General features: G+C 43.6%; 1 protein-coding gene across 2 annotated transcripts in view; it reads left to right on the forward strand.

The window, feature by feature from the left end:
* Positions 1 to 13606: 13606 nt before the first annotated feature.
* LOC147031754 (sodium channel protein type 4 subunit alpha-like) overlaps positions 13607 to 25429 on the forward strand; it is a 159917-nt gene continuing 148094 nt past the window's right edge. For both annotated transcript variants that reach the window (XM_085866918.1, XM_085866928.1), the window contains exons 1-2: positions 13607 to 13982; positions 20578 to 20902. In XM_085866918.1, coding sequence (XP_085723044.1) covers positions 20645 to 20902 — 258 coding nt within the window. In that variant the 5' untranslated portion in view covers positions 13607 to 13982; positions 20578 to 20644. The remainder of the gene's footprint in view (positions 13983 to 20577; positions 20903 to 25429) is intronic.

Consider the following 25429-nt stretch of genomic DNA (forward strand, 5'->3'; position numbering starts at 1 on the left):
ATCTACCGGCAACATCAAGGTTGGTGGTCCTGCAGGCACTCCACAACTCTTCAGGGTCCTCCAAAGCACCCAGACACCCAAATCTCCACTCAGCCTTTTTGCAAACTCCTCAGCTACCCTCTCATCCTTGAGCTACCCAACATCCATCATAGGCTGGGATGGGACCATTCTCCTCGATTTAAGCTGCGACTTCAGAGTTGCTACAACAAGATTGTGGTCTGTATTGAGGAACTGAGCACTCCGGGAGACCGTGCAGTTCTGGATTATCCTCCAGCGACCATCAATGAGCACATGATCAATGTCCTTTGCCACACTGCCAGCGTTGGAATCCCAAGTCCAGCGATGAGTCTATGGGCACTGAAACCATGAACCAGCCACCCTGTCCATGACTTCTTGCAAAGTCAAGGAATTTAGTGCTATTCTGGTTCACAGTTCCAGACCCATGGGGACCAACAGATGTCTCATTACCATCCCTATCAGTTCCAGTCGATGCATTGAAATCCCCCAAGACGAGAAGAGTATCTTGCCAAGGATACTGATCAACCACAGACTCGAGCGTGGCACAGGAAGCATCCTTCATGGTGAGATCACTTGCCTCAGTTGGAGCATATACAGAGACCAGGGAAATGACACCCAAGGAGTGACGTATCCTTCTTCTCATAATACGCTCATTGACCGGTGTTACCTAAATTATCATTGGAGTCAGCTTATTGGACACAGCTACAGCAACTCTTTGGGCATGCTAATCATCAGAGTGACCAGACCAATCATAGGTGTAACCACCCACCATGATCTCACCACAATCCAGTCTCTGAACCTTTGAGAGTGCTGCAATACCGATGTCCAAATGCTTGAGCTCAGATGATAGCAGAGACAGGTGATCATCCTCTCTTTGTGATAGGACATTTCAGGTGGCCACTCAAAGGTCCTGCCTCAAATTAACTCAAGGAGACCGCCGTCTGGTGGACGACACCTCAGTACCACCCTGACACACACTTCCGCAATTTAACCCAAGATGGTTCCCCTGTGGTTTCCCTCCTATCATCAAAGATTCGGGGTCCCGAAGGCTTTGCTCCAATCCCGTCATCCAGTGACCTGCCCTGCGAAGAGAAGCTGCACAGGAGGTACTCCCATGGAGTGGGTTTCAGATTTTTTAAAATGCTTTTGGAATGTTTTCTGGAAGGAAGGGTTTGACGGTGGCCGGAGTGCAAATCCTGCAACCAAACTCATCAAAAATAACCAAACTGCAGGAGGACGTCCGCAGACACAGTTGGGCACTAGATATGGATGGCCGTTGGCTCACAAGGAGCTCCTTCGCCCTTTGACAGGTTTTCTTCTTCATCCTGCTGGGTGTCCATATCCAAACACCCTCCTCACCAAGAATCTTGGTGGGCGAGACAGTTTAGTCGCCGCCAACCCGACCATGGAACAGGTTAGTTCAGGTTTACATGGTACCTGTAGTAAGTCACAGATCTAATCTGACCTGACCTGACACAAATCAATGGGATACAAAGCGCAAACTGTTCAACCTGGCGAAAGTCTGCGCTCCACCGAGTGCCGTTCTCATTTCAATAATTATATTCGGTAAATTTTTCCTTCATGCTTTCGTGATTTACAAAAAACATTTGCTGAATAAATAATCACCCTTATTTGATTCTTCTTCAATGGTAAACCACAGGCTTTGGTTAAAAAAAATTAAAAATTGCAATCCTCCTTGAGCCACTAAATTAAAACAAAAAAAAATATGGCACTTGTGCACTCTTTGCCTCCTATTAATGGCTATGTGCTGTCTTGCCAGAATTGAAAGTGATACTTCTTGGTAAATGAAATCACCAGCATACTACGAAGAGCATTCTTAATATTTTTAACAGCAGAGGTGGAGAAAACTCAATCGTCCAGAGTACCAGGAACTTCTATCACTTTTGCAGGCTACTACCTGGAACTCTCAGGCCAAATAAAGCAGCAAAATGGATCACTATCAGTTTCAAAGAAACCTGTTTTTTTATAGGTCACTTCATCTGCTTGGCAAAGGTTTTAAGGTGTTGATATACAGATCTTAAGGTATTTATTTAATGCGGTGTCAAAAAAGGGCTCTTTTGACGATTATGGTTCTTATCACATGGCATTCGTTTAAAATACCAATGGTTAGGCATGAGTATAGTCTCATTTATACACTTGAATTTTTTTTTGAATATTGAGTACTGTGTATTCACATCTACAATGGGATGAATATCAACTTGTCAAAAATATTTTTGAGACAAGAAATGCACAAAGATATTATTTGGTTCTTAAAATGCTTGAATACATTTGGTCTTTTCTAAAATATTGGTGTTTCTTCACGAAGTAAAATTTTCTCATGGTTGCCCTTCTTAGCCGAAGAGCACTATTCACGTATGACGTGCAAATCACCTGGGAATCTGTGTTTGTTTATAATGGTGTCGGAGCTGCAGTGCAGACAACAACTGCACTCTGATGGAGCAAGCAGTCTAAGGTGGTGTCATGGGATATCCAAGAAGATCAAACTATTTGATAATCACAGTTTAGGCATCAATTTGTAATTTGTTCAGGATGCCAGCAATCTCTTCGCGAGAGACACCAAAGGTTCTTTAATGTCCACCAAGGACCATTACTGGTAGATGGATCCTCCAGCTTAATGTCTTTTCAATGAATGGCACACACACATTGATGCATCTCCCTGCGTGTGGAACACCTGGTTAGAGTTTATGACTTGGTCGAGATGCGAACCCACGTGAGGCGGCTCAAAGGTGAGTGTGCATACCTCAAAGCTGTCCTGCCAGCCCTCAAAGCAAAACACAATATCACATTCTGAAATTTCATTGCATCTGCGCTGTTTAAAACGACAGATAGTCACAATCTGTGAGGTCTGTTGGCAACCCATAACCCACTCTGACCTAATCCATTGCTTGTTATGTGAGTGATAAATTTTCTGTGATGCTGAAGATGCTTGCTTGCACCTTTTGTCTGGAACTGAGTTGCCCATGTTTCGACAATCTCTGCCACATTTATTGCTGCCATCGCTCTAATGGCAATTACATTTGCACGTGAGCTGCACAAGGACTGACAAATATATTGTTACGGAAATGGCCCTTATTGGACTACTAAATATCGGATTAGCTCAGATCCCCCATTAAATGCATGTATAGTTAGGTTGTTTGGGAAAATGGACGTTATATGCGTGGCGGGAGGTGTAAGAGGCTGTATTATTGTTGTGCGGTGGTGGTGGATCGAGAGGTCCCTCTTCTTCTTCCTCATCCCGGACAAGGCCCCGCCTAGTCGGCTGAGAGGGTGTGGCCAAAAAGAGGAAGTGACGCGAAGGGGAGGAGTTTGTCGACTTCGCCGAGAGAGGCGGGCTTGTGTGTCGAAGCGAGCGAACGAAGGCTTCGGAGAAAAGAGTATTGTGTGTGGAAAACAGTCGGGTTTTTGAGGCGTGCTCGGAGTGGCTTTGAAGCGAGAGAAACGAAGGCTTCGTGAAAAGGTTGAGTTTTGAGAAACGGCAGTCAGCTTTGAGAGGCTGCCTGTACGTCGAGTCTGCCCTTTTGGACAGTGGGAGAGGCGGCCTGCAGGTCGAGTCGCTGATCGACTCGTATGGGGAGGTGATCGACAGGTTCGGCCTGCGTCTGGCCGCGGAGCCTCCGTACTTACTCACCTCACGGCTCGACAGGTTTGTCGATCCGCCTGTGGAGCTTGGCCCATCAATTTGGGCCTTGCTGGTAAACGGGTCAGACCTGGATTTGTATGCTGGACCGTGAGAAAGATCAGCTGAGGCCCATCGTCGACATTGCGCGGGGCCGGAACGCGCTGAGGAGGGCGTGCGCATGCGGTGCCTTGAGAAGGAAGAGCACGGCGCCGCCATCTTAACACGTGGACGCGCCGAGGAATAAATCCGCCCGACGAGGAAGAAAAAAAAAACTGCCGAGGACTGTGATTGCCGACACAGCTCGAATCCCGACACCGCGGAAGCCATTAACAATTGGTAGTCGGGAGCAGGGTATTTGGACCAGTGGTGCATTTCGCACTCCGGACATTGGTTACAAAAAAAAAACGGTCAAAATTTGATTTGATTTTATGCTTGAGCGGATCGGAGGAAAAACTTGCAAACTATAAAGAAAATGGAGTCGCAAAATGGCGGCGCGGCTCCATCTCGGCACGACACGAAGCGGGAGTGGGCTAATAATAACGCAACGAGCCGCAAGGCACGAAGGAAACGCTCCCGCCCACCGGTTCAGGCCACATGGACACGGTATATGCCGTGGCAGATGAATCAGGACGCTGACGCATGCATTGGCAAGCTTCAGACACAATTGTTGGATGCCTTGGAGCAGTGGAGGTGTGGTGATAACTGTATATAGGAATTGCAAATTGAATTGGACGAGGCACTATGGCAGGCAGACAAGGTTCAGGAGGATTATGTGCACGGGGAATCGCAACAATTGGCCGATGCACTGGAACGAATTTGGGGGCTGGAAAAGGACTGAGCCAATGCAGATGAGGTTCACGAGGATTATGTGCACGGGGAGTCACAACAATTGAGCGATGCACAGGAACGAATTCGGTGGCTGGAAAATGACTCCGCCAACACAGTCGAGGTACTATTTAGAGAAATGATTAAAGTGGAGTGGTTTACCCAAAGGGTGTTGGAATTAGAGAGGAGCGAACTGAACAGAGGAATAGAGGAAGAGCAGATTGGTATCTCCCAGGATAGGAAGAGCTTGGAGGAAGAATGGAAAACAAAGCAAGAAAAGGAAAAATGTGAACACGATTTGGAATTGAAACAACTGAAGGAAGAGGTAAGATCAGGCAATCAGATAAGAGAAAGCCGAGAACAGAAGATAAAAAGAGGAGAGAAATCTCTGGAGCAAAGGAAGGAAGAATTGTTGGAAAAGTTGAGACAGTTCAAGGAACTACAGGAAGAATTGAGGAAAGTAGAGGGGAGTACCCATAAGTTGGAACAAGAGAAGAGCAAACTGAACAAAAGAATAGAGGAGGAGCAAATTAGTAACTCCCAGGATAGGAAGAGCTTGGAAGAATGGAAAACAAAGCTGGAAAAGGAAAAACGGGAATTGGAACTACTGAAGGAAGAGGTAAGATCAAGCAATCAGATAAGGGAGAGCCTGGAACAGGGGATAAAAAGAGGAGAGAAAAATCTGGAGAAAAGGAAGGAAGAATTGTTGGAAAGTCCGAACAGCTTCGGGAATTAAAGTCCAGGGGCAATGTACTGGCACATGAACTGGAAATTAACAAGGAATACAGTAAGAGAATGGACGAATTGAGGGAGGAAGCATGCGAAAGAGGTACGGAGATGAGAGAGGAATAAAAAAAAGCTTCTGAGTTACAAAAAAAACAAAATAGAGAGAGGGTATTACAAAACGAGCTGAGGATGTTAAGTGAGGAAAGAAAGACAATGGAGAATGAAACGTTAAGGAACTACACTGAACAGATCGAACAGTTAGAAGCCAAAGCAGGGTTGGAGTATGCAGAGATGTTGGGAGAACAACGAATGAAGCAGGAAAGGGAGATTAACCAATTGAATGAAACGACGAGATTGGAGAATGAGGAACAAGAGAGACAGTGGGATAAGAAACAAAAAGAACAAGGAATGAAACAGGAAAAGGAAATCAGCCAATTGAAGGAAACTATGAGATTGGAGAATGAAGAACATGAGAGACAGTGGGATACGAAACAAAAAGAACAAGGAATGAAACAGGAAAAGGAAATCAGCCAATTGAAGGAAACGGTGAGATTGTAGAAGGAAGAACAAGAGAGACAGTGGGATAGAAAACAAAAATAAAACGAATTTGAAACTGACCAGATAAAGAAGAGAGCAAGGTGGGAGTACACGGAGATGGAAAAACTCTGGAAAGATAACAAACAACTAAAAAGGCTCGGAGAGGAAGAACGACTCAAAAGGAAAAGAAAATGGAGCCAGGAAGTAGAACAGCACAATAATATGGGATGTGTGACATCACCACAGGGAGTAATGTTAGTGGTGCGGGACTTGATTGACATCACTCGTCAGATGACACCACAATTAGAGCAAACCCTGGTGATTGAGACATTGAGGGAGCATACGGGGTTGTTGACGAATGAAATACATTTTTAGCAGGTCCAGCATGTGCAGCGGACAGCCCCGGAGGAGTATGGTGAATCAATGATGAGAACCTGCTGGAGAGAAGCGACCGGACAGAGGTGACTCTGGAACGAAGCAGGTACGTGGGTACATGCATACATGGTGCGGATGATGAGCTTAAGGTAGAAATTGAATTTTATGTTAACAAAGAGACTCTGTCCGATGGGGTGCACGTATGCGTGACCCCTGGATGGGTGTGTGGAGTGCCTGTGAATGAATGCTGTGAGCCCACAGTCCAGACTACAGCACCGGTATGTGCTGCCGAGGCCAAAGTGTGTGTGGGTATTCACCTGGTGGTCGAGAATGTAGCCCTGGAGTGTGAGGCAGTTGGTCAGTACACAGGCAAGGTTGAAGCTGTGGAATATCAACACATATCCTTGGAATGTGTGCAGCCTGCTGTGTGTGGGAGTCTTGAGCATGAAATGAGTGGTGACATAGGAAATAGGTTTGAGGTGCAAGGGGAAATAGAAATGCCACCAGGACAGAACTTGAGCCAGGGGATGGAAACCATAATGGACAGCTCCACATGGGTTCTTACAGAGTTGGAGGTGCTGCATCCAGGAACAGGCTTTAGAAATTGGCTTTTAATTTCTCTATCAGCCTCACAGGAACTTTGGAGTGGAGCGCAGATGAGTGGCAGGCGGCACTGGCGTGTGTCACTTGGTGTTCAGACCTTTCTGAGCACACGAGTGGTTTGGCTTGCTGAATGGAGCTTATCTGTCTTCAGGGAGTTATGGAGGAGAGGGGGAGGCCGTTCCACCTATTGGGGTTTACCTGATTTCCGTGAACCCTGGAGAAGAGGGGGAGGCCATTCCACCGATTGGGGTTTACCTGACTTCCGTGAACCCTGGAGAAGAGGGGGAGGCCATTCCACCGATTGGGGTTTGCCTCCCTTCCGCGAACCCTGGAGAAAAGGAGGGGGTAGATCACAGCCCCCATTGAGGCGTCACCCCCTTGAGCCATGGCGGAAAGATGGCGGGCTCATGTAATGGGTAATGAGGGATTCGTTCCCTCACTCCCCTTCCAATGAGCCAAAGAAGCAGGCCATATGGGGATGTAAGAAATTTTGATTGAAAATTGTACCGAAAGTGATTGCAAATTGAGAGATGACAGAAGGCATGAGTGGCAAGAGTGGATTTGGGTGATTATTAAAAAAGTGGTGGAGACATTACAGGCAGAGCGTTAAACACACCTGAAACAAGTGGATGACAAAGAGTGGCTTGTTTAAGGAAAGATTGAAATGCCTGGTTGGAACCACGCAGAGGTTCCATGGGGCTGGTGAAGAGATTTTGATGTCTTGTTTAAACTGTTGGTAATAAACAATTAGGGCAGTATGGAGGAGGCCAGCGGATGACGGACGTAGTGACAAATTAATTGGGGTTTGATGAAAAAGTGTACTGGTTAAATTTGATGACCAAGTGGGATCTGAGGGATTGCTGTGTTCTTGTTTTCACATAAAAGTGAAAGGTGTTGCATGGTGTTGTGGACTGGGTGTGCGGCATTGTGGAATGAATGACTAAAGTGTTTGGGTGAATGGCGTGATTGTGCAGATCAGGAGAGTGAGTGCGAACAACGTACCCTGTCGGTAGAAGTCTCCTAACCAAGTGAGTGTAGGTCAGGGGGACTTAGAGGATTTGACATGGATTCTGGCTGCTGTTCCATTGTGCAGGCTGACTGCGAGGGGTAGGTGCAGGCCAAGGTATAGAGATACTGGCTGGTGGTAGGACATGGTATGGGAAGTTGGTGAGTCGGGAAATAGGGCAGCAGGGCTTTGGGGGTTCCTGGCAGGTGAAGGCTGTCAGAGGTGCTCGGAGAGAACCGTAGGGTTCAGTGGCAGGAGAGCACGGTAGGTTCAATGCCAGGAGAGCACAGTGTAGGTGCTATGAGAGCACAGTATGGGTGCTATGAGAGCATAGGTGCTATGAGGACGCAGTATGGGGGCTAGAGAGAGCCACCCCATCGTAAGGTGCGCCAGAAGCACGCTCAGGTGAATCCTGAGGTCGTTGAGTGTCCTCCACCCCCGATTGGAAGCAGGCAAAGAGGCCAAGTAGTAGTCACACTCCCCAGCCAGCGAGTTATCCCTGGCACCACCAAATGGAAAAAGACAAATAAGGGCCTTGTCCAGGTTTAATAGAATGGAAAAGTGTGCCAGTTTGGGGAAAATGGGTCATTAGGGTCATTCTAGCCATAGCAGGGTTTGTTGCATTGTCTAGAGCTAAAAGTAAATGGTTAGGTTCGATGGATTCTCCTCTGCACCATTCATGTGTGACACCTGGTACGAGTCGTGTTGATGGAAGAAATTGTTGGCAAGGGCCAGGCTCGGTCACCCTCTCCAAGTGCCAGAGAGGCCACCAGTATGTCATGAGCACAGATCCACGAATATAGCAGTTGAGTAAGAAAGACACCATCCTGTCTGTAAAAGAAAAAAAAAGGAGGGAAGAAAAAAAAAAAAGAGAGAACTTAACCGAAACAAGCAGGCAAGGAAGGTTAAGGGTTCACTCCATCTCACCTGGTCTGAGGTCATCACACCCATTTGCGTCCTCAAGAACACCTCCAAACTGCATTTGCTTACCATCGCTATCATCGTGCCACCATTGCTGTGTCACCTGCTGTCCAATGCAGAGCTTGTTGCCTGCTGCTGCTTGTGAGTAGGCCATATGGGCCAAAGCATTTTTGTTGGCCATTGAGGCCAAAGTGCTTTTGTGGGCCGTTGCGGCTGAAGATGCATGCCATTTTGTGGGCTCAGTGGGCCGAAGAACTCTTTGTGAGATTAGGCCACTTGGCCGACTGAACTCACCTGGTGAGAGGCCAATAAGGCCACAAAGTGAGGAAACCCTCAGGGGTGAATGGACAATACTGCCGGGAGGGGGCATGAAGGGGCGAATACGTGAAAGAACTTTGAACCTTTGAATGTTCTGCTCCAATGCCAATATTGGTGTTAAAAGTAAAATTGAATGCCCTCCTGTTCAAATCCATAATTAGAATGTTAAGTAGTGTGCATAGAGTGTGAATTTGTTTGTTAGATTGGTGACCCGACACACGAGGATAGGGACATGCCAATCTTACTGTGACACTTTGATTTTTGGAGTTAAGTGCTTCCCATGTTGTGGGTTAGAGTAAATGGAAGATCTGTGCTGTACGTTAGACAGGGCCATTGCCATGGGCTTCCCCAGATGGAGGCTCGGGAGAGCCTCGGGAGAAAGGTGGGGGTAGTGTTACGGAAATCGCCCTTATTGGACTACTAAATATAGGATTAGCTCCGATCCCCCATTAAATGCATATATAGTTAGGTTGTTTGGTAAAATGGACTTTATATGTGTGTCGGGAGGTGTAAGAGGCTGTATTATTGTTGTTTGGTGGTGGTGGAACGAGAGGTCCCTCTTCTTCTTCCTCATCCCGGACGAGGCCCCGCCCAGTCGGCTGAGAGGGTGTGGCCCAAAAGAGGAAGTGACGCGAAGGGGAGGAATTTGTCGGCTTCGCCGAAAGAGACGGGCTCGTGTGTCGCAGCGAGCGAACGAAGGCTTCAGAGAAAAGAGTATTGTGTGTGGAAAACAGTCGGATTTTCGAGGCGTGCTCGGAGTGGCTTTGAAGCGAGAGAAACGAAGGCTTCGTGAAAATGTTGAGTTTTGAGAAACGGCAGTCGGATTTGAGAGGCTGCCTGTACGTCGAGTCTGCCCTTTTGGACAGTGGGAGAGGCGGCCTGCACGTCGAGTCGATGGTCGACTCATATGGGGATGTGATCGACAGGTTTGGCCTGCGTCTGGTCACGGAGCCTCAGTACGTACTCACCTCACGTCTCGACACGTTTGTCGATCCGCCTGCGGAGCTCGGCACCTCGATTTGGGCCTTGTCTGGTGAACGGGCCAGGCCTGGATTTGTATGCTGGACCGTGAGATAGATCAGCTGAGGCCCATCGTCGACCTTATGCGGGGTCAGAGCGCATGGAGACTGCGTGCGGTGCGAAGGGGGCAAAAGGAGTATGAGCTCCATTTCGCCACATGGCGTCTTCGAGATGGAGCTCGAATCCATGGACATCTGCCTGTTGCGAGCGACATTCGTTTTTTTTCACACTGTCCTCTCGTCCATGAAACCTCACCAAGTACTCTGTCTTGTCTTGCATGCGTGCTGTCTGTCTGTCTGTCCTTATATGCACGTTGTTTAAGGCATATCTCGGTAGCGACCCCCTTGAAACCCGTAGACCGTGGTTCCCGAGTTAAGAACGGGTTGAGGATTGTTAATAAAAACATTGTCGTGAATTTTGTTTGTGTTGTGATCTTCGATGTTCCCCAATAAATCTGGTTAATTCGTATGAAGTTGCCACGAAGGATTAATTTGTGTCGCGTCGAGGAATGATCCGTTCCATTGGCATATAAAACCAAAATGGTTACAGACTGGCAGAAAACGCTCGGCATCTGACAAAACCAGTCTGTAACTAGGGGTTCTATTTCCCCAACTGGCAAGGTACAAGGAGTACGTTGGTATCGCGATTGAAGACGCGTGACCCGAGGCCTGTGCTGAGCCGGCCGGCATTATAAATCCCGGAGACAGCCGGAGTGGGTTGAGAATCCCTCCATCACTGAATCCTTAACAATATTTTCAGTTTCACTATAAAGATATACTGCATCATTTTTAGAGCAAAATAAGCTGTTTTATGATAGAAATTTACAATATTATTTTTGAAAATATATCTGTGTTTTCAAAGAGAACTTGGTTTTTTGGGGGGTTTTTTTTGAAAAGTTTAAAAATAAGCAGTTCATGAATATATACCATTGGCCAAATTTTAAGATTATGGCATTATAAAATACTTACAAAGAAAGAAAATAAACCATTGGCCAAATTTGAAGATTATGGCATTATAAAACTTACAAAGAAAGAAAATATACCTTTGGCCAAATTTGATGATTATGGCATTATAAAATACAAGAAAGAAAATATACCTTTGGCCAAATTTGAAGATAATGGCATTATAAAATACTTACAAGAAAGAAAATATACCTTTGGCCAAATTAGAAGATTATGGCATTCTAAAATACTTACAAAGAAAGGCATGGCACTGCAGGAAATGCATGCTGATATGGTTATGGTACCATGCTTGGGTATTCACCTACTTATAAAACACAATAACAGAAGTGAGGTGGGTAAGTGAGTTCAAAGCAAGAAAAGGTTTTGCGGTGAAAGATTATTCCAGGAGTGTATGCCTCATAACCGCATTACGTGTTAACAAAGTGATAAAGATCATTTTTTATGACGAGGTTAATTATTCATAACATTGTTGAGAAGTTGGATATGTCACACAATGCTGTATAAACGTTGTGAAGAAAATTTTGAGCCTGAAAAATGTGTCTGCAAGATGGGTGTGAGGAAACCAATGACAGACCAAATTAAGACAAGTCATGACAACAAATGTCCAAACAGATGTTGGAGAGATATATAGAGGGTCCAGACTCAAGAAAGGTCTCTTACCCAGGTTGTAACTCTGGAAGAAATGTGGGTTTAATAAATATTTTGATCGTTTATTGGAACATGAACAAATTGCTCAAAAGCATCACAATTACCTTCCACCACACAAATTGCAAATTGGAGCCTCAGCGAGGTGAGTTACGTTTTCGAATAATGAAGGAACAATAATCAGAAAGAATGTCTGGTGACAATGATGAAGACATGATCACAGAAACTACGAGGCCGGTTCAAGGTTGACATGGATTTTAAAAATATTATTTGGTTGATGTAACGACCTATTTCTCAAAGTATTCCCCTGCTACATGTACACACTTGTACCAGCCATTTCAAGACATGCGTTTTGATGTCTACATGAAGCGTAAACTTATTGTCACTCAAAAGTTTTCCAGTGAGATTAAAATCAAAGGTGAGATGTCTGGACTGTGTGGGGGTTAATTTACAACATGCAAGTCTAATAATAACTCGGACGTATTGCTCTCCATTATGAGAAAAACACAAGGAAGGACAGTAATGCTTTAGCCCACATCTTTCACATGGAAAACTGTAAAAGCAGTCGTGTTGGGGTTTCAATCCTTCCTCATCTCCCGCTATTTGCTAGATTCGTATCTCTGATTATTTCGTGTTTCCAAATTCGAGGTAAAACATGCATGGTGCCAGTGGGCAATGACGAAGTAACGAATTATGTCAATGACTACTTTGAATACCAGGAGAAAGGTGACACAGCAGGGCCTTAAAGGTGTTAAAGGACACAGCAGGGCCTTAAAGGACACAGGAAATATTATGAAAATACTGAGAATCCTTAAAAGAGGTTATATTTTTAAATACCATTGATTTTAACTTTCCGTATGATCATTTCCTCTTTTGGGCTCAAATCTTAATTCCTGATCTTTGCATATCCTCACTGTAAGTTATGTGGTATTCGTCTTTGTTATACAGAATGTATGACGATTTTATTAATTCCACCCCCCCCCCAACCATTCCCCTTCCCATCCTCCCCCAAGGATTCAGCTCTTCATGAAGAATGTCATTTTATGTAATCGATGCATCTATAAAGTAGCCACGAAATCTGCAAACATGCATTTAAACAGTCGGCCATGTGTGGCCGCCTGTTTAAACAGACATGGCGTTGGACTCGATGCCACCACCTTCAAGGAGAGGTGAATGAGTCCGAAATCGCATTGAAATTAGATAAGAGTTTGAATTTGTGTCAGGGTTTGTAAAGCACCCCTGCTTTCCTTAGTGCTATTTATAGCATGGATGGAACATTTGATAAGGAGATTGAGAACGACTTTCGCCTCCATGAGCATGGAACACCAGCCATGTTATTTGCTGTGAATCTTTAACTAAAATAAATAACGCAAAGCGATATTCCACTTATTTTCACTCTCCATATTGTTCTGTGGGACATCAAGGGGGTTTTGGAACAAGATGCTCACAACAGTCCAAAGTGCCAACGTTTGAAAAGCAATTTCTATATTGAACTATTTTTGAGTATCTCATTCTGAGAACATTTTGTACACCACTGGTATTGGAAAGAATTGGAAACGTTGCATATGGGTTACCTCTGCAGTGAAATGAAGAATGGTGATCATCATTGTGTTGTTGTTTTTTAAGATGGTACAAAAGGCACATTACGCGACCAGCAGTTGCTTGGTTGGTTGTGGTTGTGTGGGAGAAATGAAACACAGGGCTTTGAATTTGTGAAACGCTATTGTACCCCTTTATGAAAATCACTGAAAATCACCTTGAGTTTATTAAATCTTGGAATTGCTCTTGAATTTACTCTTTTGAGTTGAATTTGCTCTTTTGAGTTGAATTTGCTCTTTAAAGAATATTGATCCAAGCATCACCACAGGTAGTTATTAAGACATCGAGGATGTAGGTGCATGGAATGCACTTTCAGAAACGTGATTCCTTATTTTCAAATGAGCAAAATCTTCGTAAAGAGACACCCCCTGGATAAACTTAGGCGCAGCAGTAAGCGACACGGCAGCACACAACTTCCAAGGGATCAGATGGCACGTCCAGGATCCAAGTTCAGCCCTGATGCCCGCTCTTTTTCCCGGATCTTTGCTGTAGTTCTCTCGGTCAATGGTCGCCGCATCTCCAGGAGTTTGCAGGCTTTCCTTGGAAAATAACTCGAGCTTGTTTGGACTTTTCTCTTGATCCCAACACAACCTTACCCTCTAGAGGTTAAGAAGGACTTACTTCTTTGCCTCCCTTGCTCTCGCTCCACCCAGCTTCGCGACTTTCCATCATATTGGTGTCCTGTCGACAGTTCAACCCTGGTCTTTAACGTGATCATCGTGAGGTGAAGAAATCGCGGAGTCACGGGGAACGACGGATGAAATCTCGGCTCTCCATCGCCGTATAGGTAGAAAACAGCAATCCTTCTCCTTCCTACACATAATTATACTGACTTATTTACTCTTCTAAAGCAGGTGATAAAGTATATACTCTTTACATTAAATTTGGCAGAGAATACCTGCAGGCAACCATGTTTCTTCCCCTCCTTATTATCCTTTTTTTTTCCCTATTCATTCATGCCACTACTTGTCTCCAACTGTTGCCGCACTGTCAGTTTGTTGCCTTTTTACCCTCTGTCACTTTTCTCTTCCATGAGCCTCAATCTTGTGTCGAAAAAAGAACGGAAAATAAGCTATTGAAGAAAACATCCCCCCTCGCTGTTCCCCGGCTTAATTAAAGTGAAAGGGTCCACGTTAAAAAAATGATTGTTTTCATTTGAAAGAAAGGATGATGTGTCAGAATATGTTGATGAAACATGGAGATGCAGCCAGACTTAGCGGCGTAATGATTACACCATCCACTCTCAATCTGGGAGGTCTGTGGTTTGAACCACAGCCGAGTCATACCAAAGATTTAAAAATTGTACCAGCTGCTTCCTTGCTTAATGCTCAGCATTTAAAAAGGATAGAGCACACACAAACAACCAGTAGTTGGTAATAATAGCGCATGCTTTGATGAGCCTCATGGCTTCGTCATGCGTCGAAGTTACTTCTAAGGGAACTCCTTTATTTCTTATTTCCTCGTGATAGTGACAGTGAAGTTAAGAGATTTTTCAACACACTGAAGTGTACAAAGTTAAATAGTCGTTTCTGTGATCTCTCTCTGTTCCAAACAGTGCTCTCTACATTATTAACAGTGCTTTAATTCAAACAGCTATATTATTTGAGCAGACAAGTCTTTATCTTTCAGTAAAGTAATGGTGTAATCAGTGGTTTATATTTTCTCCCGATCGATATGCATATTTTCAAGTGTTTGTGTGTTTGTTTGTATGTTTACCTCCGTCACCGGACGTGGACGGGGGTTATGTTTTCACCCCTGTCTGTTTGCTTGTTTGGCTGTTTGTCTGTGAGCAGGATATCTCAAAACGTTATGGACAGATTCGGATGAAACATGGTGGACAGGTTGGGTGTGCGACAATGACGAATTGATTCGATTTTGGTGAAGATCCAGATCCGGAAACAAGAATATTTTCAATTTTTTTAAGTGATTCTTCACCATTGAGAGAGAGAGGACTAAAAGCGATATATACAGTATCATAATATTTTTATAAGTTGTGGATGGATTATGAAAAACCGAAGTGGAGATTTAGGTAGGTGACAAGAGCGAGTCGATTAGATTTTGGTTAAGGCCCAGATGCATATCCGGTCCCCTCAGTCGGATACAAAACATAAACTGTTCAGCCTGATGGTGGTACGCGCTCTACCGAGTGCTGTTCTCGTTGTTTGTGTGTTTGTGCATTTGTACCTTATTCTTTCACGGTTGAACCGTAGCACCTAGATGCCCCACTGGGAAAAGCTTACCCAGCAGGGCAGTGCCGGGTATCCCTGCTCCCCCACCACCTCCCACCCAAAACCAACCACCCCCCACAGCCTCCCCCCACACACCCTCACCACCCCTCCTCACAGGCAGCGCCGGGTAGCCCCTGCTAGTATATTTCATAAATGAGGGTTGGCAGGATCATAGCTCAGAGGGATGATAATCTTCTAGTCTGGTTTATTTTCTTGACTTGGCTGTTAGGGTTAGTGAGTACAATATGTTAGAGATGGGATTCTCAGCCAGCCACTTCGTCTGTGTTAACATTCACTCGTTGATGTTGGGACTAGCACTACAACTACTACTACAACCTATTTAATGACTCCAATTATTCCCACATTTTATTCGGGTCGGTCCAGGAAATTATTTGCCCCGAGTCTTTCATTAACCGACTGGCTGGTCAGGCCTGGAGTTCAACTAAGTGGGTGAGAAGAGGAATTTGTAATTTGTTCAGGGTGATGGCGATAGTTCGCCTATTCTTTGAAAGACTCTGGAAGATGTTTAAAAACACCAACAACCAGTGTTGACTTAACGTTCTAGCCAGTGTACAAATTGGTGACTTGTCCTGCATGCGGATCACCAGGTGATAGTTTGTCTTGACCGAGATTCGAACCAAGGCAAGAACAGCTTACCCCTTGTATGCCAGTATGTATCCTTCAAACCCCCTTGTATGCCAGTATGTTGGCCAAATTCCTGCCCTGAATACTAGGAAGAGCAATTGCAAACAACCCAGTGTATTTTCTCACCGTGCAACTGCTTTGACAAAAGTGACAATCTGGGAAGAGCATGGCCATGAATAGAACGAAATTACTAAACAATAATGGCTTTATGACAATCATCCACACAATTAACACAGTTTAAACCTGATTACCAAGAAATATAATAAGATTTAACAATATCCATAATCTATACTAATAAGTGTGTGTGTGTGTGTGTGTGTGTGTGTGTGTGTGTGTGTGTGTGTGTGTGTGTGTGTGTGTGTGTGTGTGTGTGTGTGTGTGTGTGTGTGTGTGTGTGTGTGTGTGTGTGTGTGTGTGTGTGTGTGTGTGTGTGTGTGTGTGTGTGTGTGTGTGATATCTCTGAGTTTCTTCATCATTATTCCCATCGCTCAAACTATCAATGGTTCAACTTTGTCATTCTTCAACTTCCAGGATCTTTTCACTTCGTTCTTGAGGTCTTGGTGTTTGGTCATTTTCTTGATTTCTGCATCGTTTAGTCCAAACTCACTGCTATTAACACCTGTTAGCAATGCCTTCTTCTCTCTTTTTTTGTCCCTACATATGATATCTGGTCACAGTGCTTTGTTTTTGATGTTCACGCTCGATTGGATCATTAGGTCGTATGTGAGTGGTAGGTACTTCGATGTTTTCAGTGATTGCTTTTGGTTCATGTTCCCACAAGTTCTTTAGAACTGGGATGTCAAAGGTTTTCCAGATGTGCCAGCGGATTACTTTACAAACTCTGTTGTGTCATTGTGTGTAGACTTGTTCTGACATGAGTTTTTTTGTGGGTGTGTTCAGTAATTAAACATAACATATCATTCTCGTTCCTAACCCCACCTCCACCCCTCACCTTTCTATATTTTTTCCCCTCCTCCACCTCTCTCTCTCTCTCTCTCTCTCTCTCTCTCTCTCTCTCTCTCTCTCTCTCTCTCTCTCTCTCTCTCTCTCTCTCTCTCTCTCTCTCTCTCTCACTCCCTCCTCACCCCTTCCTGCATCCTCTCCTCTCCCCCCTCCCTCTGTCCTCTCCTTTCCCCGCCCCTTCCCTCCCTCCATCCTCTCCTCTCCCCCACCCTCCCTCCATCCTTTCCTCTCCCCCCTCTCCATCCTCTCCTCCCCTCCCTCCATCCTCTCCTCTCCCCCTCCCTCCGTCTGTCCTCTCCTCTCCCCACACTCCCTCCATCCTCTTCTCTCCCCCTCGCTCCATCCTCTCCTTTGCACCTCTCTCCAGCCTCTCCTCTCCCCCACCTACCTCTGTCCCTCCTCTCCTCTCCCCTCCCTCTGCCAGTCCTCTCCTCTCTCCCCCCCTTCCCTCCGTCCATCCTCTCCCCTTCCTCCATCCCTCCTCCTCTCTCTCCCTTCCTCCATCCCTCCTCCTCTCTCTCCCTATCTCCATCCCTCCTCCTCTCTCTCCCCTCCCTCCTCCCCCCCCCCATATCCCCGTCAGCGAAGCAACAGGTTGTATTTGCTAGTGCAAAATATCTAACAAGGGTTGATCAGTAAATTATTGGCCAAATATGCAACCAGAATAATGGAATGAACTTAATTTTACAGTTCCAGTATTATTAATATTTATTATTATTATTATTATTGTTGTTCAGCCTCAGTTAAAAGTTGATGTGAAAGAATTATGCAGAAAAATGCTATTGATATTATTATACAAGGCTACAGATTGATTCTCACCAACCCCCCCCCCCCTATCCCTCTTCCATCCAAGCCCTCTAATACTGTTTCCCACTTGCAATTATTTGTCCAGTCAAATCTACATGGTACTCAGACAAAGTACAGCAGGTGAAATAACCATCATGCGATACAGTGCTGTCATTTGTGTAGGTGCTGTCAATTATCAAACTTGTTTCTCCATTAGGCCATTGAACGGTTTTGAGTTGTCTAATGGATACATGAGATGTGACAGAATATTTCCTATGAGCATGCTTTGTTTGAGTACAGCAACATATTTGGGCTGAAACATCCACACATAACCCTTGGGGAGGCACCGATGATGACTGTGGGTCCCCAGCACCTGCCAAGGTGTCTGGTTTCTGCTTTGAGATTCCTTGGAAAGAAGCCAGCTGTGTGTGTGTGTGTGTGTGTGTGTGTGTGTGTGTGTGTGTGTGTGTGTGTGTGTGTGTGTGTGTGTGTGTGTGTGTGTGTGTGTGTGTGTGTGTATGTATGTATGTATGTATATATATATATATATATATATATATATATATATATATATATATATATATATATATATATATATATGTTTCTACGATTGAAGCTTCATTTCATACACAGTGAGGCCATAACAACTAGTTTCACAAAAAACATTAACTTTAAGGTAAGTATACTTAAATTGAGGGGTTCTCATCATCACACCGGGAAAGGACTGGGGGAGGAAGGGTTGGTGGGGTGGTCAAACTTTCTATGGTGTGTGAGCAGCCTTATAATAATTCAGTTCATATATCAATTCACTAATGTTGTATGCGCATTTTTATTTGCTTTCTTATTTTACCGACGAGTAGTACACACTCTCACCTGGAGCTAAATATGGTGTCATTATACCCTGTTCCTAATTGAAGTCCTGCTTCTTCATTGCGTGATGGACAGACAGACGCATCTCCTTTTAGTAATACAGGGGGATTTTTATTTTTAAATTCGAGAACCCTAAATAATTCCCATACAATAAGAACGATATCAGTTCGGAACCTAATATTTTGCGTCAATGTAGCCTAATGTTACAGAAAGATGCGACATGATCCACACAATTGATTGCCTGAAATGAAGTGCTGAAAGTGTCCACCACCATGTTGCAGGCACAAATTCATTCTTCACAGCATGCTCTCCAACACAGACTGTCACATTTCTTGGGGAATATTGCTGATTGTGTCACTAATTTTTTGCTTTTCATTCACCAAGAGTGTGTGAATTTGTAGCGTACACGATATCTTTCAAATATCCCCACAAAAATAAATCTGGGGACGTAAGATCTGGGGATCGAGGTGGACAAAATGACTTGGACACCACATTGTCACCAAAGAGTAGCCTAAGTTGGTTCATGCTGGATCGCAAAGTGTGACTCGTGGCACCATCTTGCTGAAACCATCCTTTGTTGATTTAGTCTTCATAAAGGTGACCAAGATCATGCCACATCTTTCTGTAACATTCGGATACATTTACGCAAAATATCAGGTTCCTAACTGATATAGTTTTTATTGTATGGCAATTATTTTGAGTTCTCGAATAAAAACATCACCTGTTGTGACATCACCGGTCGGGGTCAGTGGTTAAACCACTTGCACTATTTTCCATGTACAGGTGAAAACTGCAATTAATCTCCCCCATTCTCGCCACCGTGGAAGTGTGTGTGTGTGTGGGTGGGGGGGGGGGATGGCGGTGAGGGAAAAATTATTTTGTGCCCATGACCTGACCCTGGGTACCTCGAGCACAAATGCAAAATTTGGTGTGGAGTGGCCTTGCCGTTTTCAAATTCTATAATGATCATACATACAGCACACAGACATACATAGAAATGACTTATTTTAATATGATGATTTGTTTCCTCTTGGGAAAAGGATCCTTAATGAAAAGAACGAATTCCATGATTTTGTTTATAAGAACATGTCAGTTCTGTTGTCACCACATTGCATCACTGCACATGGTGCATAAAAGATAATGGCAAACCCCTCAGAATAATCTTTGGGAGAGGCTGTTTTGGCAGCACTAACACTCTGTAAAAGCATGGAACAGTGATGATGATGATCATTATAACTTTGTGTGTCGCTCGTAGCTACGGCGTTTGCGCCATTATTGCTGAGGGGCATGGCTACGCCATTGATGCAGTGCCCCATGGAGGTTAGTGCAGGAATTTGGAATTTGGCTGTGGTGCCAGCAATAGCTTGCTGACTCTTAGCAAAGGACACCATGGGATCTTTAACGTCCACCGACTAATGCTGGCATACGGGACGCCCAGTTTCACGTCCATCCGAGGGACGGCACGCATATTGATGAATTTCCCTGCCTGTGAAACATCAGGGTGACAGTTTATAGCTGTGCCGAGATTCTAATATGATGATGATGATGAGAGAAATATCATGCCCCATTAAATGTAAATGGAAATATGAACAATGTCATTTGGTAAGTAGATTCACATTTGTTGGCATTGTATATTCATTGCATCCTCAGTGTACAACGGCTTATGCTGGCAAATTGTTGCCATTATATGATATTGGAATCACAATATAATGAGGTATCCACATTTGAGAGCAAAATGTGATAAATTTATACATTGTTAATGGCAAATGTTTATCAAAACTCATGTTTATCGTATGATAAATCAGTGAACGTGGTAATGCGGTGAATTCAATATATATATATATTGAGTGAAAATATCTCGGAATGCTGAAGTGGTGAATTGTGATCCAGGACCAGTTCTTGAGGAGAGGTTCTTCCTCAAAAGCTACCAATCTGTGGATGTCATAAGCATGAGAAGATGGCGACTGCGAAACTTCAACCTCCAGGTCCCCACAGCTTTCGCAAATTCACACCAGAGTCACTTGCAGCCATTGAGGAATGTGCTGCTAAGGAACGTGCAAAGAAGGAGAAGGGCATCGAGGTCGACGATGACCAGCCAATGCCTAACAGTGACTTAGAAGCCGGGAAGATGCTTCCCATAAAATATGGTGATATTCCTCCAGAACTCGTCGCTGTTCCTCTGGAGGACATCGACCCCTTTTTCAACGCGCAGAAGGTGAGAGCCAGTTTCATATGAATAATACAAAAAACAACCAAGTAAGCCTCATAAGTGAAGCTCAACCAACGCAGTTGCCATAATTCGTTTATTATTACCTCCAAATTTATGAACGATTTCTCATAGCATTGCATTTTTTCTCCTTTCTTTGTCGTCAATTCGCATCCTTTTTTTTTTCCTCACGCATCTTTAAACCCGTGCCAATCAGCATTATAACCAGTGATGAACTCAGACGTACTTGTTCTTACCGGCATCGTTGCAAATGATGATGCATGTGTACCGTATTGTATGTGATTGCATAATTAAATATGGTGCACGATGTGTTAAAAAGTAAGGCCTTTCAGTGATCTACATTGGGCCTGAGAGGTGTTTCTTCCTCCTGTCTGTGATGTTAGTTTCATCATTTGTACTCTTCACCATCTGATTTCATCTGATGCTACATTCAACATTAGATGACATGATTTGAATTTGGTGTTGTGCTTATTGCTACACTTTCCTCTCTGTTTTTCAATGTGACTTTTCTTGTTAAGCATTTGCATCCGATTATGGAACTCGTGATGCTGGGATACCACATTCAAATCCCATATACTCCGTTGGGTCCATTTTCTATTCTGACATGACTTAACTACCCTATTGTGTCCACGGCAGGCTGGCTCCCTCGACATGGTCCATTCTTTTCTTTCGTAACTCTCTGCAATTTGGGGACGTTGTACTCCAGTAAATTTTTTTTATATTGTCTCTCCGATCTGCTTCTTCCAGGAATTATTGTCATCCTTTGGATGTTCGTTCTTCTTGCTCTGTGCCTAGTCCAGTTTTATGACAGTTATTTAATTGTGACCAATATGCCATTGAATTTTGTTTTGGTCTCTTTCATATCTCGTCTTGATATGCCAAGACAGGATCTTCCAATGACTCTATCGTCTTTGTAAGAGACCACATTTCATTGCTCTACATCATTGCCGGCATTAGAAATTCATTGTAAATTTTCTTTTCAGACACAAAGGTAGTTTCTTGTCATTATCTACGTTTTTATTTTACAATTGCTGCCTATTCTGCTCTGTCTGTTTGTGTGCTTATAAAATTCCATTTAACCCCAACATAGATGGAGAACATTGTGAACTAGGGTTATTATTTACAAGTGATCATTTGTAGTGGGTTGGCAGTCTGCCCTCTCAGCACACTGTCAGGGAAAGCAACAAAGAGAATAAAAATGATTTGTTAGGTTACACAGGTGTTGAGGCTCATGGAGGAGCAAAGAACAAAGGAAACTAAAAGCAAAAGTGATATCCACTGTATGAATTGATATCATTATATTGGTTATAATTAAGAGAGATGAGGAGTGGTGGGGGGAGGAGGAGGAGGAGAAGATAAGCTCCTTTGTGATAGTCATTTTGTATTGTTCTGATTAAAATGATGTGGGTGCACCTTCAGTGTGGATGGCAAGCTGTCAGAAATGAAGGATTTGTGGAAAAATAGACAGAAGAGGAGACAGTTTGGCTGAGCAAGCCCTGCGGGTTTAATGCTGATATCATGAGGCATTGTTGCAGATATGAACGTATTTAGGCCAAATCCAAACTTTCCTGAAACTTATGTTGTTCACAGTGCGAGACAATGAGAGATAAAGGATGCACTCGTCTGGGTAACCGATGACAAAAAAAAAAATTGAACCTGGGCAGAATTGCAACTGAAGCCTTTGGTACAGCAGTTGAAATATTGTATTGTGGACAAAAATGACTGCTAAAAAAATGCAAAATTAGACAATGTTGCAGCCTGGAAACACCTTGGAAACACATTTGTAACATGCCTGCTCTGGTCCGTTTGGCTGAAATGCAAACTTTTTTAAAATAGAGGAGTTCTGTGCTTTCATAAAATGTGACCTGGTGATTCGTTCGTGGGAAAATAAAAAATTACATTTATTGTAATCGAAACTATTATTTCAAAGAGGTGTTTATTGAGCTGCAACTGAATTGCTCCTATGAATGGGTCTGCCGCGGGCTGCTCCGGATGCTGGTGTGGATTATTTAAGCCTTTCCTCATAACTTAAAAATCAAAAAAAAAATTGGTTGCAGCTCATCACCAGACATCTGGTGATTGTTGATTTTAAATCGTTTAGCTCATCATTATAAGCAAAAACTTGCCAGAATAGACCAAGACCAGCAACTTACAGTTTTAGGAGTTTTTGTATAAATTTGGCGGATGTTCAAAAAATGATGTCATCGCCGACCCAAGCTAGTTTACATTTTATATTTGATTTATTTTTCTATTTGCATGTTGATGGAAGGGTTTGACCTTCAACCTGAGATTCTGGAGGTTTATCGTAAAAATGCAGTAGTGTGTACGTTACATGGAAAATCTGTATCTCGAGCTTTCCGTGGACATTTGATTGAGGATACGTGTTTCAGTGCTCAAGTCGCATCGCAAGTATTTTCTAAAGAAAATAATCAATGCAACTTAAAATTTCTTCATGGAGAATCGATATTGTATGAGTTGGTAACCTCCCACAAAACAACAATACAACATTTCGTTTATCTGAGTTACTTCCCTAATTTTGCAATACACTGGATGCTAAGAGGGACCGGTTGTGTGAGAACTCGAAAGCAAGTCAACTTTGGTTCGCATATCAGTGCATGGTCAGTCTTGCTCATATGCTCATCATTGCAAATCGAACAGGATCCTGGAACTTGCATTCCCACCCCGTTTATGAGATTCTACCCATTTTGGCAGATGCTGTTCAATATAACTTCTTGAAATAAGCCTTCTTGTACCTGCAGAATATGATTCATTTGCCTACAACTACTCCCACTGTTTTCTGCATGTTTGATTTAAATGGATTCCATGTGCTACGAAGAAGCGACAGACACTGGGCTAGACGAGCCCTGATCTGGTGATTGAGCAAGTTCTGATGAGTGATGATGTCACGCATTGTTGTTATAGCTGAAGGAGAAAATTGTTATGGTAGCATTGTCTCAGACACATGCTTATTGGAGAAGACACTGATTTGCTGATTCTGTTCCTGCATCAGGCTATCCAAACTAAATTCAAGCGATACTTCCATAATGAGAAGCAAGTTAAATCAGCAAGCAACACCTTTCGTACCACTACTTGTTCAATGCTACCGGCCCAAGACACCTGCAAATATCTCCTGTTCTTGCATGCTTTCACTAGCTGTGATAGCACATCACAGATATTTATCGGAAAGTCTGCAACATTTATGAAACTAATGAACAATACAGTCTTCGTGAGTTGGCAGCAGTTTTCTGCTCAAAAGGTCAGCCACATAATGACATTGAATATGCTGGGCACAAGGTAATGGTGTGATTTTTTTTTTTGGCGGACAACCAGACAACTTCCTCATCAAATTTCGCCATCGCATGCGAGTGGGCAAGGTCACATCAGCTAAGTTCTTTGTTGCAATGGTAAGTTTACCACCAACTGAATTATTAACAAAATTTCACAGCTTCTGGACCTACTATTAAATCATGAAATCGGAAGGTAACAGCCAATCCATGAACCCTACAGACTGGGGATGGCTTTAAAAAGGAGACACCCAATTCCACCCAGTGATATCAGATCTATATCCTTCTCCTGAATCCCTTTTGAATGTGATCCATTGCAATTGCGGCACTGGTTGGGGTACATTATCCTGTAGCTGCAAGAAAAATGGACTAAAATGTTCAACGGGATCTGCTCAATGCCAGTTTTTTTTTTGTTTTTTTTATACAGTCAAGGCTCGTGGAAGAGCTGGTACACTGAACGGATCATGACGTCAATAATGAAGTTGAATAGGATGTCTGTATCCTTTGCTTCGCCTCATGAAGCTTTGTGAGTATTTTAGTTGGCTTTATGAAGTTATCGGGCCTACTTTGAACGTGTCATTGACCATGATTATGTCATAACAATTTATGATTCAATCATTAAAATTTTAATTTGTGAGACCTGTAGTTTCCTGGTTTCAAAGGTTTTCCCATTCTCCAAATTTGTCTAATTTTGGGTATGTCTTTTTAGCAGTCAATTATTTACAAGAAACAGTTTCAAAAACTCCTATTGCAATTTTGCCTGGGTTAATTGGTATTTTTCTCTGACTATACGGAGGAATCTCTTCAAAGCCGACAACCAGTCAGGGGAATCTTCGAAGCACATAACTCAAAGCATCAGTATTATTTACATGTTTCTGCTTTCAAGTGTTACCAGCAAGAAAGAAATCAGTTTGAAATGGAAAGATTATTGTTTGACAACCACATACCATGAAGGATACCAGGAAGCATAATTAAGTAGTATACTGTATTGCATAACATGTCTTCAGTGACATGTGCTGTGGTGGGTTTAGGAGGACAGGGCAGAGTAAGGGCTAACGCCCAGTTTCATAAAGCATCCTTCAAGAAAGATTTGGGGATTTACTTCAACATTTCCTCAAGTTTCCCCTTAACGACATCCTTAATTTGAGGATCACTGCATATCCGAATATTCCTGATGTGTTTTCCTTAAAACCTTCCTTCAACTCAAGGGAGCACCCCTTCCCCATCCTTA

The sequence above is a fragment of the Eptatretus burgeri genome, chromosome 2, assembly GCF_056783735.1.
Source record: "Eptatretus burgeri isolate ZD-2024b chromosome 2, Ebu_testis_v1, whole genome shotgun sequence".
Classification (NCBI taxonomy): Eukaryota; Metazoa; Chordata; class Myxini; order Myxiniformes; family Myxinidae; genus Eptatretus; species Eptatretus burgeri.